Source organism: Rhizophagus irregularis, chromosome 16 (genome assembly GCF_026210795.1).
Source record: "Rhizophagus irregularis chromosome 16, complete sequence".
Taxonomy (NCBI): domain Eukaryota; kingdom Fungi; phylum Glomeromycota; class Glomeromycetes; order Glomerales; family Glomeraceae; genus Rhizophagus; species Rhizophagus irregularis.
This window is the reverse complement of record NC_089444.1, coordinates 1-18,807: the sequence shown is the minus strand read 5'-3', so window position 1 is coordinate 18,807 and position 18,807 is coordinate 1. Positions and strand designations below refer to the sequence as shown.

The 18,807-nt window shown below is 27.4% G+C and overlaps 3 protein-coding genes across 3 annotated transcripts; all 3 read left to right on the top strand.

Moving 5' to 3' along the window:
• Positions 1-8,062: 8,062 nt before the first annotated feature.
• On the top strand, positions 8,063-8,693 carry OCT59_007813 (uncharacterized protein; the record flags this gene model as incomplete). The annotated part of the gene is made up of 2 exons (XM_025310966.2): positions 8,063-8,432; positions 8,515-8,693. 2 exons carry the CDS (start codon positions 8,063-8,065, stop codon positions 8,691-8,693), a joined length of 549 nt encoding a protein of 182 aa, XP_025176345.2.
• A 32-nt stretch (positions 8,694-8,725) lies between these two features.
• Positions 8,726-10,546, top strand: OCT59_007812 (uncharacterized protein; the record flags this gene model as incomplete). Its single annotated transcript, XM_066142030.1, has 1 exon — positions 8,726-10,546. One exon carries the CDS (start codon positions 8,726-8,728, stop codon positions 10,544-10,546), a length of 1,821 nt encoding a protein of 606 aa, XP_065998944.1.
• A 4,600-nt stretch (positions 10,547-15,146) lies between these two features.
• On the top strand, positions 15,147-16,273 carry OCT59_007811 (uncharacterized protein; the record flags this gene model as incomplete). Its single annotated transcript, XM_066142029.1, has 4 exons — positions 15,147-15,231; positions 15,324-15,629; positions 15,720-16,058; positions 16,197-16,273. The coding sequence occupies 4 exons, from the start codon at positions 15,147-15,149 to the stop codon at positions 16,271-16,273; spliced, it is 807 nt and encodes a 268-aa protein (XP_065998943.1).
• Between the last annotated feature and the right edge of the window lie 2,534 nt (positions 16,274-18,807).

Here is an 18,807-nt window from a genome sequence, read left to right as displayed (position 1 = left end):
TCATGGAATTTATTGAATAATTACATTTTCTGTGAATGGATCCATAAAAGGCTCATTCTTACGGGTTTTTACAGAAATAACGGACAAAATTCTTTACAGTCGTCTCTCGTTATAACGAATTTTGATATGTATTAGTTATTTACTGATCTAGTTTAGTATATAAATAGGTTGGATGATAATCCATTTAAATACTACTAGATTAATAAATACTGTATTCTTCCGTTTTTAAGCACCACCTGAATTTAAGCACCACCCCAACTTTTGCCAAAAAAACTTGAAAAACAAAAATAAGCCTCACCTTAAATTTGAAAATTTTTTATATTTTATTCAAAATAAATTTTATTTTTATGATGCATCATTTTACAATTCATCTAATTCATCAGCTGAATCACTATCTATATCTACAATTTCCCTTTCATTTTTATCAATTTCCTCCTCTTTTTCATCTTATCCAAACAAATCATCTTCTGACCCATCTATTGCATTACAAATATGACTAAAAGCGCAAAAAAAAGTGTAAAAAAAAAACTTCTGATTTTAAGCACCACCCTAAACTTTGCAAAAATTTTCCCCTAAAAAGGTGGTGCTTAAAAACGGAAGAATATGGTAACTTTTTTATCATCCTGGATTTACTAATTAGTCCGCCAGTTTATAAATGGCGGAAAAAATCCTAAATACCAATTAGTAGCCAGGTGATAAAATGAATTATTTGGTATAACAAATCTTTAGTGTTGTACCAATTAACATATGCAAAAAATTTGCTATAACGAATATTACTAATTAAATGCTGTATACTGTTTAACGAAGTAAGTTTTTAAAATAGTATTTTGTTGATTTTCACGAAACTTTTCAAGTAAAGCTAAAATAAATTGTAACAAAAAAAAATTATAAAAAAAATCCAATAAATCTACACAATATTTTGTTAATAATTAATATTCTTTACCTTCTTTTGCAGTTTTAAAATTATTATCCTCTTTGTCCATTATTTGTTTATTATTTTCATTTATACATGAAATTTGAGAATTTACTATTTCTGCTGATTTTTCATTAACTGATAATAAAATGCAAATATTTAATAAATCTTTAAAAATCAATGAACAGCAATATCAATATACCCAAAGTCAACTGCTCATGAACTTTATTCATTAACTGTCCAATAATCTCATTTTTTTTATTATCAGTAGGTAAAGTGTATGATGATAATCCAGCATCAGATCTATGGCGAGATATTAATTTAATATCTTCTTTTAAAATTCCCATTTTTTTACAATTTTGAATAAGTGCACGATGTTCAGAGTGGTTAGTAATCTTCCTTCCATTAAGATTTATGCCAGTAATTTTACAAATTTCATTTAAAAAAGAATTTAATCTTTTAGATCCTACATGATTTGGCTTATACCAGACATCAGTTCTTAATGCTAATGTATTAATAATAAAATAAATCAATTTTTAGTGTTAATTAAAATATTAATAATTTGAAATATTACCAAATTGTTCTTCAATTTCTTGAAGGTAAAAATCAGGTTCTGTATAATGAGGACGTAATGATAAATATTGATCAATAAATGGAGTAATATCTGGATGGCTTGGTAAGGTTAATTTATCTGCCTTTCCTTGGTTTTCAGTAAAACCATGTTGATTATTCTTAGAACAATAAATAAAAACAGTGTATCCATCATCTTCACTTTTAAAAAAATCAGTTGCATTAAGTAATGTATGTTCTCCACCACGAAGTTCAAGATAAATTGCATTTATAAAAAATACTTTTCTTAACAATCTTTCAGGCGTGGAGCCATCTAACAATCTATGATTTAAAATTTGGGTTATTTCATCAGCTTCTAATGAGTCTGATCCTTTGGTTTTACCTTTGCCATTATTAGAAAGATATCTAATCTTTCCATCTACAACTTTTCTTATCTTTTTAAAATGAACATCATTATATAAATCAATACTTTTAATTTTTGAATTATCTTGAAGAAGCGGTTAATAGCTGCAAAAGAAGCTCTAACAGAATTAACAGAATAGTCAGAACCATCTTTTTTACTCATATTAGCAAAATAAGAACACAATTGTTCAATTAAAACTTGTTCATTTTCTACTTCTTGAATTTGACCAATGTATAATTATTCTTTTCGAAACTTCTCTAACAAACCCATTCAATTATTTGTCACGTTAACTGTATTTTTAATTTTTGAAAATTCATGATAAAATTCAACTTTTTCTTTTAGAGAAGCAGAAGTTTTCAAACTATCCTAAAACATAAAATATAGATATTGTTAGAAAACAAAAAAAAAAAAGCAAAATAAAGCAAAATAAATTAAAGGTGTACAATACCCTATTTCTTTTACTTTTCAAATTTATTTGCTTCGTTTGTGACATTATAGTTAATATAAGTATGAAAGAAAAGAAACAGAGAATAAAATAGTTTAAAAATAGTTCAAAAATAGCTTAAAATATTATTCTCGCACTATGTATGATATAGTAATGATGTCATAAAAGCATGATCATCAGTGTTTACATAATAACACAGTTATTGGGTATGGTAGTTAAAATATCATTTGAACTGCTACGCAGTTTGGTGATATTTCAACCACCCTACCCAATAACTATTATATATGTGATTCAAAATGTAATTCTGGCTATAAAGAGAGCACTTGGTGAAAGATTTCACTACACTAATATGGAATTGAAGAAAGTTTTTCAGAATTATCATCATCATTAAAAAGACACTTACATTTTGTCATTGAATTCTCAGAAACAAAAAGCAAACAGATAAAAAATGGGTATAAACAGTAGAAGGAAAGATGTAAGTACAACTTTACTTTAGGTTTGAAATAAGATAATGGTACTTTTTATTGAATATCATTATCAACGTCTTATATCTTACTAACATTTTATGTATTTATATTATTTTTGTTGCAAAAATAAAAGAAAGACATCAAAGAGGATTGAAGTGTATGATAAATATCAAAGATCAAATGCTCACAGATTTAGAATTTAGCAATTTGATCAAGGATTTAAGAGAAATCAGTAATGATTCAAATTACCATTCAGATGAAGTTTCAGAAATAGATGAAGAAGAAGGTTTGTGTTTTCTGTGTATAATAGTTGCTATTATTATTGGAATACTAACACTTTACGATATTATTTTTTCCTTTTACATAAACTCAAGAAGAGAAAAATATAAAGATTCATCCATCTAGGAATGAAAATACGAATCATGTTTTTCATGTATACGATAAAAAGTAGAGATCGTAAAGGGTGAAACATATGCTGAATTATTACATTGTATTTTTTTCAATTACTTACATAACTAAACTTTTTAGTTGCAGATTCTCTTGCGACATGCTAATAAAGTAGGTGAAGCCATTCAGAACTTAAAAATAGTAAGAAAATAATGATATAACAATCAAATATACATAGATAATTTCAAGCCACTTTGTAATGCAGGCTATTTCATCTTTCTACCAGTCTGAATAATAAATATTTTTTTATTTTACCAAATACCAAGTAAGTTTTTTATTTGTTCGTTAATATTTTATAATAATTAGTTTATTGATAATTATTTTAATTTTTTTCAAGTAGATTCTATAATATAAATGAAATAAATAAATCGGAATCAAGCAAGATTTAAACTTACTACTTCGTATTTGTAATAACAAAAGTTGAATATAATATAGCAATTTATTTATTATAATTTAAATAGAATAATATTATATGCAATATTTAATTGTAAAATAAAATACTACAGTGCATACAATTTAGTCCTAGCAATTAAATTTGATGAAATTTAAATCACTACTATTCATTCAAAAAAAAAGATAAACATAAAGTATAAACGTACAATAATAAACCAGATTAAGCTTAATAAAACTATGTTTTTAAATTTCCTGTAAAGTATTTTTTAATAAAGTAGTAGCAATTCAAAGTTGAAATATTTTACTATTAAATTAAATATTTGGCCGTTTTATTCTGACCAGAATTACATGTAAGTCTGGCCAAAATTACTTTCGTTTAATTATTAACTATGTAAATTTGGCTAGAATTAAGAATTATAACTTAAATTAAATAAATTTGACCAATAAAATTACAGGATTAGTATTACATAATATAAAAAATTTGGCCGCTTAAAAATTTTTTTGTTGGGACTAGGTTGTATGCACTGTATATTTATTTAAATTAAATTTTCATGATTTTATTAATATACGATTTACAACTGATATTCAAATGATATACACCTGATTTATTGAAATATTATAGTCATATCGGAATGCTTAGATCAGTTCCTCCTAGTTTTGTCATTGAACTTATCCAATATTCTTTAATCTGATAGCCATATTATTTATCTCTGATTTACGCTAAAAGTCAGTTAAATTTCATATAGGCCTGCCAGATTCTATTCAAAGCAAAATCAATGGAAAAACATAAGGCTATCAGGTGATGAAAAATCATCTGATAGCTTTTTATTCGACCTGTATGTATTAAATAAAATTAAAATAGTTTGCTATAAGAAGTGATAATTTATATCTTTTTATTATTTGATATTTTTTAAACTTTTTGTAAATGATTTACAATCTGGAAAATTTGTAACAATAAAATATATGTAAAAGGAAATTTTCTTTAAGTAATTTTTTTATGAAATAATTTACCTAGAAATTAGACTTTATAATTATATTCTTGAAGTATAATTTAAAAATCAAATATATTAAGTAAATAATGAATATTTCCTTCAGAATCTTATATTTATTAATATTTACTTCAAGTTATCATATTGGAATTAAGAGTAGAATTTTTTGCAATATTTCATTTTATTAAATTTTCTCAAATTATCATTTCTAGATTATCAAGTAAAGTAGGATTTTATCATTTAATTCAAAATTAATTAAAATTAATAAATAATTATGAATCTTGAATTATAATATTATTACAAAATTTTTTAAGCTTACGGAATTAAAAAAAACTGCAATATTTATAGTATATTAAAAAATTAAATAACTTTTTAATATTACCTGATATAGCAAATATGAATTTATGTCAAAAATCTTTAGAGCTAAAAAATTATATAAATTAGGTAATATATTGGGGCTAAAGAAAATTAAACAGATCTCTTATAATCTATAGTAATAAGGTTATTAATTCTCTTGTCAAGTAGTATCAATATAAAATTGCTTTTTGATTAAACTTATTAGCTTTCTAAAGTTATGCAAATTATATTTTATGTGATATTTGAAGATGGATTCTGTTCTTCTAAAGTTTGATCTGATGTAAATATATGTGTAGGTGATGATAACTGTTGCTTCAACTCCTTACTTCATATCATATAACTCTGATCGTAAAGAATCTTCACAGTTTTAAAATTACATATTAATTTGGATGCATTAACTGCAGTTGCTTTGATAAGACGCAAGATGCTGATCTTATTTTCTCAGAACTAACCTCATAAAATTGTAATAAATCTTGCTTATCTTGCTCTGAAATTATTCAAATTAATATGCCCATAACTTCAAAAATTTTAGTCATATTTTGAAAAATTACAAGTACCTCTTTAATTTCTCTACTTTTTTTTTCGCCTCCTCTTTTTAATCTCATTATTAATGCTTTTTTTATATGCTTCATTTAAGAAATTGACTATTTTCTCATCATTACCATTAAGGTCACTAGATGTTTATCCTACTTCATTATTAAGTTGATTTATCACAGAATCAGATACATCAACAGTTAATACCATTATCACTGATATTGCTTGTATCTGACCAAATGATAATACCATCCCATCTACTGCTAAACTCTGTTCTAATAATACAAGTCTAGCCTCAAGCTCTTTGACTCTAAACTTGAATTTAACATTTATAGCATCATGTCTTGCATCCTTTTCAATAATTTGCTTCAGCCTCGCATTTTCAGTCTTAACCTTAGCAAATCTTAGTAATTTCTCTCTAAATTCAGAAATCTCAGCACTTTTCTTTTTAGGCTTTGCAATTTCAACTAAAAGCTTGGAATTTACAGTGGTAAGCAAAATTATTTAGAAAACTTTAAAGTGAATTTACATAACAACTAGTGATTATATTTGCAAATAGTTTAATATATTTAAAAGTGCAATGCCATAAGATTTAAACTATATACAATTTAAAACTTATTCTTTCTCCCTTTACCCTAATAATTTCCTTATAACTTAATTTTATTAATTTAATAAAATATTTATATCTTTATTAGAAATAAAATTTTCATTCCTTAACATTCAACATTTCTGAATTTCCCAAATTTAATAGTTTTCATATTCTTAGATTTCTGTTAATAAGCTTTTACAGTTTTTTGACCAGATTATAATGTATTATTTCTAACTATCCAACAGTTTCTTCATAATTCCAATTGTAAGAATTAGCAAGCAAATAAAAAAGAATTTGTCATTTCTAATACTTTTTCAGTTAAATTATTGGTCATTATCATAAAATTCTACCTAATGTATTGGCCTATAATATTTTTTTGATATTTGTGTCATTTTTAGTTGATTTTTACTAGGTATTTAAGCCATATTTTCCCATCCTCCAATTGTTTCAAAATTTTTTAAAACATAATAAAAATTTCACTCAAATACTGCACTTCTTTGATCCATAATCATGAATTTATTTTTTGCTATCATTTTTCAATAAAATCTTTTATTTCAGAGTTATTTTTTCTTAAAAAGTCTTATATAAAAGGTTGTGTAAAGAAAGAATATTTATTTCAGCGTTAGATTAAGTATATTGCAACATGATTTGCAAATTTTTTACAAGTGACTGAAGTCACGTGAAATTTCTCCTGCTCGCCACTGTAATTCTCTCAATGAATCAATGAATTGCATGTTCAATGATAATTTTTTTATATGAGATGGTAAGTTCGTTAGCATAGATAAAAAATGAGATAATATCCTTATCAGAATTACTGATTTATCGATGTAAAAAATAGATTACAAGATTGCCAGTATTTTGTTCATCTAAAGCTAAATACTAACACAATATCCATTAACTCTAATCCGATTTTATTTGTCCCAACGTCGATATTCTGGATAGAATAAAATGGTCGTCAGTTATGTTTGGAAGAGTAAGAAATAAATTAACAAAATTGGCATTAGTAAAACTCAGCGAAAGTTTATGATAGTAAAATTGTCAACGAAAGAAGAGAAGATAGGAAGCACGAATTATTGGAGTTATTCACTGAGGAAGCCAGGCAAAAATAGTGATTTAATTATTTAAGCGTTTTGGAAAAAGAGGTTTCTCCATCTAATAAGGGCCTCGCTACCCAATAACAAGCTAACACTTCAAAGAATTTTCTGAGCAAAAAAATAGTACAAGCTCTGAGTCGTTTGCACAGCCATACGGAAAAATATATTTTATTCATACCTTAATCTCGTCTGGACTTCAATAATTTTTTCGTCAACACTTCAAACTACAATAGGCCGGTTTTTTTTTTAAGATGGCCAGAGTAAAGTAAATCATTACATCATTAGAGTGTTACTGCGCTTTATTAATTTATTCAAATACGGCCACTTGTACCGTTATATGACCTAAAAATGAGGAATCTTAACAATGATTTTGTCATATAGTCACGTGCTGACATGTTTACGTTTTTTATTATGTTTCTGAGGGACAGTTTTTTTTACTAGCCTGATCTCTATTTGTCACTTCACCTGTACTACCACATTTAAAGTACTATTTATATTGGGACAGGGTAGTGTGGTAAGATTCCCCCCTAAAAATTAGTTAAACTTTTTTTAAATAAATATCCTGAGAATTCGTCAGAGAATCAAAATCAAATAATTAGAATGATAAAACCGTTTTTTCACATTGATAAATTACTTTTTTTTTTTGCTATATATCATCAATCAAGAGTTTATTAGAGTCTATTTATTATTAGTCACGATGTATTCAAAAAAGTATATATACACCTTCAAACTTTCTTAAGCTTTCTCAACTTTTCATTTTCTTTTTAAGTATTATTAAATAGAATGAATGTATTTCTCAAACTTTTTTTCATTCTAAACTAACAATTGCTCTTATCACTTTTAAAAAGAAATATCACCAAAATGGTTTTTTCGTTAAACTGTATTATTCTAGATGACACTACTACGTTCCCGATTACTCTTGGCAAGATAGTCATCTTAGATAATATACAATATGATATTAGCGAGTTTAGAATTTCAAACCTCAAGCGGTATATCTTTTCTAAGAAAAAAGAAAGTAAACTTAGTGGTATTAGTGATCCTGATGATTTGAACCTTTGGCAGGTTAATGTCGGTAAAGACAAGCTTGAAGGTGTTTATCTTACAGAGCACATAACAAATGAACTCAAAGGCAAGAAGATGGACGAGGTGGATTTTATTACTAACTATTTTGATGTTAATCATCGACCTGACAAGAACATTCATATTATCGTAGTCCCTTTCACTTCCACTGGTAAGTGTCTCCCAACGTTTTACCTCTCGAACAAGAAATTTGTGATCTTTTTTTATTAACTAGCTTGTTTCTATATTTTTAGATTACCTATATAAAAGACCAAGGCTTGATTTTAATAACATTCCTTTAGATTTAGGACAGTCTCCTACACAACTTTTACATACTGGCGGATGTTCTTGGGATTATCAAGAATCATCTGAGTTGGAACAAGAATTAAGAAAAGAAGTTCAGGGGCTATATAACGTATTCGAAAGAAAATAAATGTGAAAAAACAAACACGACCAATCTTTTTAATGACATCTGGTGCCGGATGTGGTAAATCTCGTAATGCTACAGAGTTACCTAAAATTCTCTGTAAAATATTCAAAGATGATCCAGAATTGGAACCTCGTTTTCAAGAAGCACTCATTATCAATATCTCTTTTGAAAATGATACAAGAATCAACATGAAAGAAGAACGCAATGCAAATGATGTAATTGCTAAACGAATGCTATACCAGCTTCAGAATCAAGGCCTCCACTGGGTCAATATTCGTGATGATAAGCAGTCCCTTTCAATTATTAGTATTCTTAAGAGATGTGCTAAAGAAAAAAAAGTAGCAATAAAGAAATTAACTGTGATCCTCATTGTTGATGGATTACAAACTGCTCTAATTAACCCAGATGATGGCATGAAAAAGGATTCGTTATTTTATTCTTTAATGACGGAGATATCCCTTCTTGTCATAAATAAACAATCACCCTTGATTATTGCATGTTGCACAGCAACTTTAGCACGTCCATTCCATGAAATAGTGCAAGTTTCTCATCAAAAGCGAGTTTTTCTTCAAATTCGTTCTTTAGATTCTCCCAAAAAAAAGAACGAGCCAGTCTTTAAAAATACACCTCTCCTTAATATGTTAGTAAGTGATATGGGCGGAAATGGCAGAGCATTAGAAGCACTTCAATCAGCTATAGAAGGGGTAGATTTTGAAAATTCCAGCTTTCTTTCAATTGCAGAACAAGTATATTATAAACTTAAGGATCACTATAGTGAATGGATTAGTTATACTCGTTATCTAATACCTGTTCTTCGAGCTATTATGATGCACACCAAGTTGGTGTTATCAGCTCATATTCCTGGCACAGATATTTTACCAGAAGAACTCTCAAAACTAGGGCTGGTCAAATTGGAGAAACAAGATGATCTGAGTGATAAAGGAATTTTAACATGTCCATATATCTGGTTGTGGCTAATGGCAAATGCATCAGGTGATAGTATTCTACGTAATTGGAATTTTAAGTATTATAGTGAAATTCAGAATAAGGAGGACCCAACCATTCCTCCTGGTTGTCAATTTTGGCAACATTTCAAACATTTCATTGCCTCTTTTCGTGTCCTTAAATCAAATGTATTTGAAATTAATCAAGAAATAGAATTACAAGATATTCATACTGGCGCAAGACATAACTTTGGCTCAGCTACCATTAGGAACGTACCACTATTATTGAAGAAAGCTATCCGGCGAGAAAATACCAAATCAAGTGCCTATTCTACCAATAAAATGGTAACTTGCAAGGAAGGTGATGATCAAATTGATATTGATCTCACAGATGCATCTGTCTGCATTATCAATGAATGGAGTGCACCTGCTGGTGATTCATTTTGTCCAATTTATCTTGCAGGCTCTACTCAACAGTCTCAGAATACAGTATTTCATACAGAATGCCATCAATATAAGTCAACAATAGTGAACCAAACAACGTTTAATGAGGAGTATAAAAAAGCAAGTGATAAAGGGGATGTTTTTTTACTTTACACTTGTGGGCCTTCCAATGTACCGAATTTACCACTATTGTCTGCTATTGTTGACTGTAATAATTGGAAGTTGTATTTTGGTCCCTTTGTAGGAAGGGCATTTCTCTTAGCGCGAAGTGATAAATTCAACATCAACAATTGCTCAAAATCTGAGATGACATCAATCTATGGGATAGGCTCTAAATGTGCTGATATTTTGATGAATAATAGACCATATTGTGATCTAGAAGATTGCATTGCCAGAACTAATATTCCCCGTAACTTCTTGATTAATTTCCAATTCAGCGCAACTCCTTCATCAACTTCACCAAACTAATAGTAACTTAGTGTTTCTTGCACTAAACTATAGAGCCAAACTTAGTGATGGCTGGCTAAACATGACGATTGAACTTAATGATTTCTGCAATTATTTATAATGCTTTTAATACATTCTGCTGAACTAATCATTAGATTTTAAAGTACACTATATTTATGTTTTCAAAATTATAGCTTTATGTTGATCACACCTTAAAATTTATTAATAAAATATATCTTAAAATTTATATGTTAATTTACAATACAACTTATAACTAGAGGTTAGAATTGAAATCGGTTATCGGATTTATAACTGGGTTTAACCAATTCGAAATTTAACCAGTTTACAATTCGGTTAACTGGTTATATTCAAACCAGTTTAAATCGATTAACTGGTTATATTCAAACTTGGTTTAAATTTCTGAGCTCAACAAGGTCAGCCAAATTCAGATAACCTGACCTAACCTGACCTGAAATTCAGGTCAGGTATGAAGATTGGCCTGACCTGATTGACCTGTTGACCTGAAACTATTGATTCTACTATATAATAAAAGTGAGTTGCAGTATTGCGATTCACTTTTTTATATTGATTTTATATAATAAAAGTGAGTTGCGATATTGCGATTCACTTTTTTATATTAATTCTATATAAAAAAGTGAATCGCAATACCGCAACTCACTTATTAATATAAAAAAGTGAATCGCAATATCGCAACTCACTTTTTTATATGATTTTAATATAAAAATGTTGAATCACAATATTTCGAGAAAAAATGTTGTGAAAACGTTTTTTTCATAATATTATATTAAAAAAATATTTCGTAACATTTTTTTTTAATATTTCAATAATAACGTTGCGAAAACATTTTTTTCATAATGTTATATTAAAAAAAACATTTTGCAATATTTTTTTCAATATTTTAATAAAAAACGTTGCAAAAACGTTTTTTTTCATAATATTATATTAAAAAAAAAAGTTTTGTACCGTTTTTTTTCAATACTTTAATAAAAATAGTTCTGAAATTTTTCAGGTTTCAGGTCAGGTCCAGGTCCAAACAGACAACCCTGATATAACCTAACCTGACCCTGACCTGACCTGACCTGAAAAAAAATTTTAAGTCAGGTTTATCAATTAACCTGACCTGACCTGATCCATTCAGAGCTCTAGTTTAAATCAATTAACTAGTTACAGTATATTCAAACCGGTTTAAACTGATTAATCAAACCGATCAAAACCGATTTTTAATTTTTGTGAATGGCGACTAACGAGTAATGACTTAATGTTTAATATTTGCAAATTAATATTTGCAAATCAATAAAAAACGAAATTTTTTTTCAAACTGAAAAAAAATTTTTCTTTCTTCTTTCAGTTTAGTTTTTTTTCAAATCAAAAAATTTGTTTTTTCTCATTTTTTTTCCATTTAGGTTTAATTTTTTTTCCAAACTGAAAAATATTTTTTTTTCCTTTTTTTCAGAATTTTTTTCGGTACTTATTTTTTTTCAGATTCCTTTTTTTTGGAAATTTCTTTTTTTTTTAACCGATTCCTTTCTTTATCCCCACAAATTTATTTTTAATTTTTTTCTTTCAATTTTTTTTATAACAACATGTAGAAAGATGATTAAGATTTTCAATTAAATTGAACGCGGGATAAATAGTTTGATTTTCAAATTCATAAAAATCAAAAAAATTGATATTTTTAGTTTTTTACAATATTTTACAATTAATTAATTAAAGAAATTATTGATTTAATGATAGACTATTGTAATCAAATCCATATTCAAAATTCTCTAAATAATCACCAGATTTTTGAATAAAAATTTTAATTCAAATGGTTTAGTTAAATTGATAATTTATCGAATAAAATGAGTATCAAAAAGAATAATAATAAATGAAATGAACAGATTTCTAATATATTTAATTGTTCAAATATTTTTCCTAAGTTGATTATAAGTTTAAAATTGACGTAATATAAAATACTATAATAAGAAATAATTATAAAATTTATAAAATACAGTATTTGAAACTTTATAGTGCTGGCCCGAATTACGAAATTTAAATCACGTGACTACGGCTAAATAGTTTAGCCACCAGGTAAGTTATGTTACACAAAATTTTATTATAGATATTTGTGTTCCACAAAATTTTGAACTGTATTACACAAGGGATGTAATTCCAGCCAGATTTATAACTTGGCCGGATTTATGCCAATCACATTTAATTCTGGTCAGAATTATTAAATATATATGAATCGGTTATTCGGTTTCAATCAGGTTTTGCAAAATCAGTTTGAAACGGATTGAATTGGTTGCGCCCATTTTAAATTCAGTTTTCAAAAATAGAATCGGTTCCAAACTCTACTTATAACATAAATGATATGTTATCTTTTTATTTTCTGATGCATATGGGAAAATTTTATTAGTAATATCAGTGTCATATTATTTTACATTATTTCTAAAGAGAACTTTCCCAAGAAGAAATGATTTCAGAAGCAAAAATTTCATTAATCAAGACTCTTATTTATATAATGTACAAATGGATCTAAGAATAGATTTTAAAATCATCTTAAAGAATTATGACCACGTCACAAAAATTTGAATGTATCATATCCGCCGATCTGCAGAATTAATAAAATTCGTCTAAATTAAGGAATTTGACAATAATTTAATAAAAATTAGGTAAATTAAGTTTTGCAAAAATGATCACACTTGTATTACATGATCATATGACAGATATTAAGAAATTACTTCAACAAAAAGTAGCGTTAAAAAAATTTTTTTCTTTTGTAAACTTCCTATTAAACTCCATATCAACTCTCCTATCAACTTTTCAAACAGTTTTTACATTAAGTAAGTTGAGAATTTTTGCAAGTATATTTGTAATTATTTTATATTAAATACAACTTGAAGTTGTTTTTTTATTTTTTTTATAGTTTATAGAAAAAATTTATTTAGAAAGCAAAATTATTCAAAAAAAATCTTTTCAATAAATAAATAACTCTAAATATTTATAACGATGTTTTAGCGAATTTAGATTATGTATTAATTAGTTGTTTAATTAAAATCTATTTGATATTTATTATTAATTATTTTTCAGTTAATTTTTTTTTGTTAAATCATTAAATATTCTGAATTTTGTAAAGTTTTCTTTTGTTTTTTTTAATAAACTAACTTTATAATATTTTTTTCCTTTTTTTTCTAGAAACTCCTTCTACTGGTTTTGGGTTAAAGAGGTAAATATTTTGGGAGAGGTCTTAAAAGTTTTTTTATATATTTTTTGATATTTTTTCTTATGTAAAAACAGGTTTTGATCGATTTTAATCGGTACTGCGCCACATAACTGATGATTGGCAAATTTTGCAAATTGGCAGATATGCTATAATTTACAATAGAAGCATTTAACGCAGAACTCCGGACATCACATATATAACTCACATTTGAGTTTTAGCAAATTCAATCAAAATTAGGTTAAACTCATAATTTTAGATAGAGCAAATTGATTGAAAATTAATTAATAGTCATAATTATGAGTTTTAGCAAATTGTATTGATTTTACAAAGTCATATTTTATATTTGAGCAAATTGGTACTTTTTTTTTAAATTTAACTTATCATTTTTTTTAAACTTTATAAATAATATTTTTAAAAATATTAGTTTTGGGGTCAGGTTATATTTTGGCCAAAATTAAGTATAATTCCGGCCAAAATTAAGCATAATGCGGGCCAAAAACCGTCCGTTTAGTTTTGCAACATTTTATTTTTTAATAATTATTTATTTAATTTATTATTTTTATTAATTATTATTTTATTTATAATCTACATATTTTAATTATAAAAATTGGCAGTTTAATTTATATTAATTATTTATTTTTTTATTGATAATAAAAGAAAAAATTATTAACTCATATTTTGAGTTTTAGCAAATTAGTATAGATTTGAAATGTGATAATTTGATTTTTAGCAAATTAGATCTATTTTAGCAGGAGCAAAAAGTACTTAAATTCATGCAGATCAGTTATGAGTTATATATGTGATGTTTGGGGTCCTTTTAACGCTATCTCGTATATAAAGTTCAAACTTTGAGTATATACAGAAAAGTTTGAGAATAAATTGCATGCAATTACTTGTTCCTGTGCCATTTTATTTTATCTTTCATCACCTAAATTTTGTCACAGATAAATAAACTAGTACCTTAGCCATGGCAAAAAAAAAGTGGCTGACATGCGATTGCTGATCTGATCCGACTTTACCTGATCAGAAATTTGATCAGATTATATAAATTATATAAAACAATATAATTACAATAAAATAAGAATTAATTTAAAATTTACCACAGGTTATTTTTAATTTTAATTACCTGAGGTGATTACTTTAATTTTTAAATTTAATTTTACCGGGTTATTTTAAATAAATTTTAATATTATTTCACTCAGGTGATTTTAAATTTTTTTCACCCGAGGTGAATTTAATTATTTTTAAATTTCATTTCACCTCGAGGTGATTTTCACCCTATTTGTATGTCATACAAACACTTTCAAATAAATGTTTGTCTCACTAAACTATTTTCGTTTATAAAGATGTGATAATTAATGCAGTATCGCTTATCCTTGCAAATTCTTTACTATAATGGAATTAGACTGGAAATCCTACATAAATTTTCCTAAAGATAGCGAAGATACCTTTTATACACCTTTTTCCGAAAGTAATAGTAGTGAGTTAGAGAATATTACTCCTCCTAATAGTTATTTTTCTGTTGAGTTAGAGAATATTACTATACCTCCTAATAGTTATTTTTTCGTCAAGATACTAGTATACCTCCAAACAATAATTTTTCTGTCGTAGAACCTCTATCTAATGCAATAGAATCTATAAAACTATCTGAACCTTTATCTAATGATACAAGCACTTCTGATTATTCTACTTATCAGTATAATCTCACTATTGGAAATAGTTTTGATGACTGGGAATCTGTTGATAGATTTATACATGAATATTGCCTAGAAAGAGGCTTTGGTTATCAGGTTTATCGAAATGATAAAGACTTAAATGATCATACTATTACCCGTTACAAATCATTTCGTTGTTCTCTAAGTGGTAATTATGAGGCACGTAAGAAAATTGATCAGAATGAACATCGTGTGTGAGACTCTAACAAAACAGGATGTGAGTGGCATTGCAACTTCAAATTACCAAAAACAGAGCAACAAATAAGATGTACAACATTAGTAGATGTACATAATCATGAATTAAATCCTACTGAGATTGCTCATCTTAATGCAAGATATCGTCAATTCAATGATGACATGGTACAGGATTTGAGATTTTTTACAGATTGCAAGGTTGCGCCTATTATACAATTAGAGATTCTTAAGAAAAAACATCCACATCATGTTTTTCGTAAGCAAGATGTCTATAATTCAATCTATAAGCTACGTGAAAATTGTAAAGATGAATCTCCAGACTCTGGTTCATTTCTTAATAGTCTTTTTGAAAAATTGACTGAGGATCCGAATTGGAAAGTGTTCATTCGTCATTCTGGTAATAAACGTCATTTATCAGGCATTTTTTGGATGTCATCTGAGCAGCAGGACTTGTATCACCGTTTTCATGATGTATTATTGAATGACAATACATGCAAAACTAACAAATACAACATGTATCTAAGTGTATTTATAGTCAGGGATAATTATGGAAGGTTCCGGAATGTGGCAAATGCACTTGTAGAGGATGAGATGGCATCTACATATACGTGAATCCTGTACAGTCAACTCTCTTTATAGTCACACATTTGGGACAGTCCATATTTGGTGATTATAAAGAGATGTGACTATATAAAAAATTTCTTATATTAGTATATCATAATTCCGGCCAAAAATTAACATAATTTTAAATTTAAAATTATACTCAAAACTTTATTGTATCGTAACTTCGCCAATATTAATCGTAGAGAGATGATCTTACCGCCATTCGATTCGTCTTGATGAGACGGTTCTAATGGTATAAAATACATCGAAATCCAATCACTAGATTAATTTCCGAAATTAAAAAAATATTAATGGTTTTTGTGTAATAACTCTGCCAATATTGATCCTAGAGAGACGATCTTACCGCCATTCGATTCGTCTTGATGCAACGAATCTAATGGTATAAAATACATCGAAATCTAATCACTAGATTATTTTCTGAAATTAAAAAATATTAAATGGTTTTTAAGTAGTAACTCTGTCAATATTGATTACAGAGAGATGAGCTTACCACCATTCGATTCGTCTTGATGAGGTGATTCCAACGAGCTATTAATCGTCTTTTTTACAATCACTAGGTACTGAGAAATTTAGCAAAATGTTAAATGGCGCAGTAAACGTAAATCAAGAAATATAATAATGCCGATGCTTAACATTTTGTTGAATAACTCATCAGCCAGTAATTGGAAAAGGATAAAACTATCACTATTCGATTCGTCTCAGTGAGACGATTCTAACAAGCTATGATACATCTTTGTACGATTATTAGATGCCAAGTTATTTAATATATTCTTTATATAACTGTGATTATAAACGGTTCTTTTTAATATAAGATTTTTGAGGATAGGTGTGATAGTGACTATAGATAGATTGTGACTATATAGGATAGATTTTAATAATAAAGTGTTTTGAACATTCAACTGGTGTGACTATATAGTAGAATGTGACTATAACGGGAGTGATATAGAGGAGTTGACTGTAATGCTTAATAAAGCGCAACTAATAATTTAGCTCCAAAATCATTTTGGACTTATTCGAACCTGGTTTAATCAATGCAGCATCTCACGTTTTCCCGGTAATATCTCATTTTCACTGTCTTTTTCATATATGGCAGAATATTATAAAACATCTTAAAGCAAAATTAGGTGAAAATTTTCTTTCTTTTAGTAAAGCATTTTATTTATGTCGAAATGCTTTAAGTATTGAATTATTTGAACAAAAATGGAAATCAATGATAGATTTATTTCCAGAATGTCAATCTTATATGACAAAAGCTTTATATCCTAATCGTTCTAGTTGGGCTAAATCTTATTTACCATTCCAATTTAATGGTGTATCACGTAGCACTAAAGCGTTGAATCTTTTAATGCTATTATCAAAAAAGCAGTAAACAGCACTAGCACTCTCTGTGACGTTGAAAAAGCTATTGACAAAAGACATGAAAGTGAATCCAAATATTGTCAACTAATTGATCTTAAAGCACGTTAAACAACAGTTGGGATTCCTCATTTATCATCCCAGCTTTTTTCTAATATTGACGTAATTCTTATCTATTTCTTAACACCACTTGTATTGTCATGGCAAAGGTTTCAGATTTCTCAGTCATTTACTTATGAAGGTCAATTGGTAACATCATTTATTGAGGTAATAAATCATTTTGCAAATCATGTGTTTAAGTTTGATATGAAAATATTAATATTTACTTCATTTGTTATATATTATATAGGATTTGGAGTCTAATACCACCAGTACTCATTTTGTAGAGAATCTAGTTGACAAACTCCAAGTAACATTACAATCACTTCTAAGTGGTATTGAACTTGTAATATTATCAAAACATGGAGAATACGTCATATAGGTGGATTATCACAACGCGAAAATTTAGCTAAGACTGTTATCGATGGAACTCACCTCGTACCTGCATGGAAACAGTTACAAAAGGCATTATCTGTCGCCATTTCTGGAAGGTAATGTTATATTCAAGTTCAGCAAAATTTCATATTAGCATGATACCTGCTAGATGATACAAAGATAACATAACTAATTTGGATTGCAGTTTTGAAAATTCACCAGTTCTTTCTGCAATAGAACCTGTAGATACTTCAACATTATCAGTGCCACCACCTCAAAATAACTTTACACTTCAAAGTTTGCGTTATTTTTAAGGAGTAGAATATATTCAACCTAATGAAATCATGTGCTAAAATAATTCCAAAAGAAATCGATCTGGAGTTGCATTTTCTACAGCAAAAACTGCTATAAATGTTGCTTTGAAAACAAAAACTGATGAAGAATTAATTAAGATACTAAAAGATTTTATTGCAGCCAAACATGAAATACAATCAGAAAGAAATGATCATACTAATAATAATTTAAGAATAATTATACGAAGATCAATCGTACAAGATACTAGCAATATAATTATTCCTTTACAACAGCACTTAATGGGCAGATTACTAATCCTAATGTTACTAAAATACAAGGTGCTCTCAAAGAAAAGATTGAAGAGCGCTATGGAATTATCAAAAAACGGGTCCCGATGC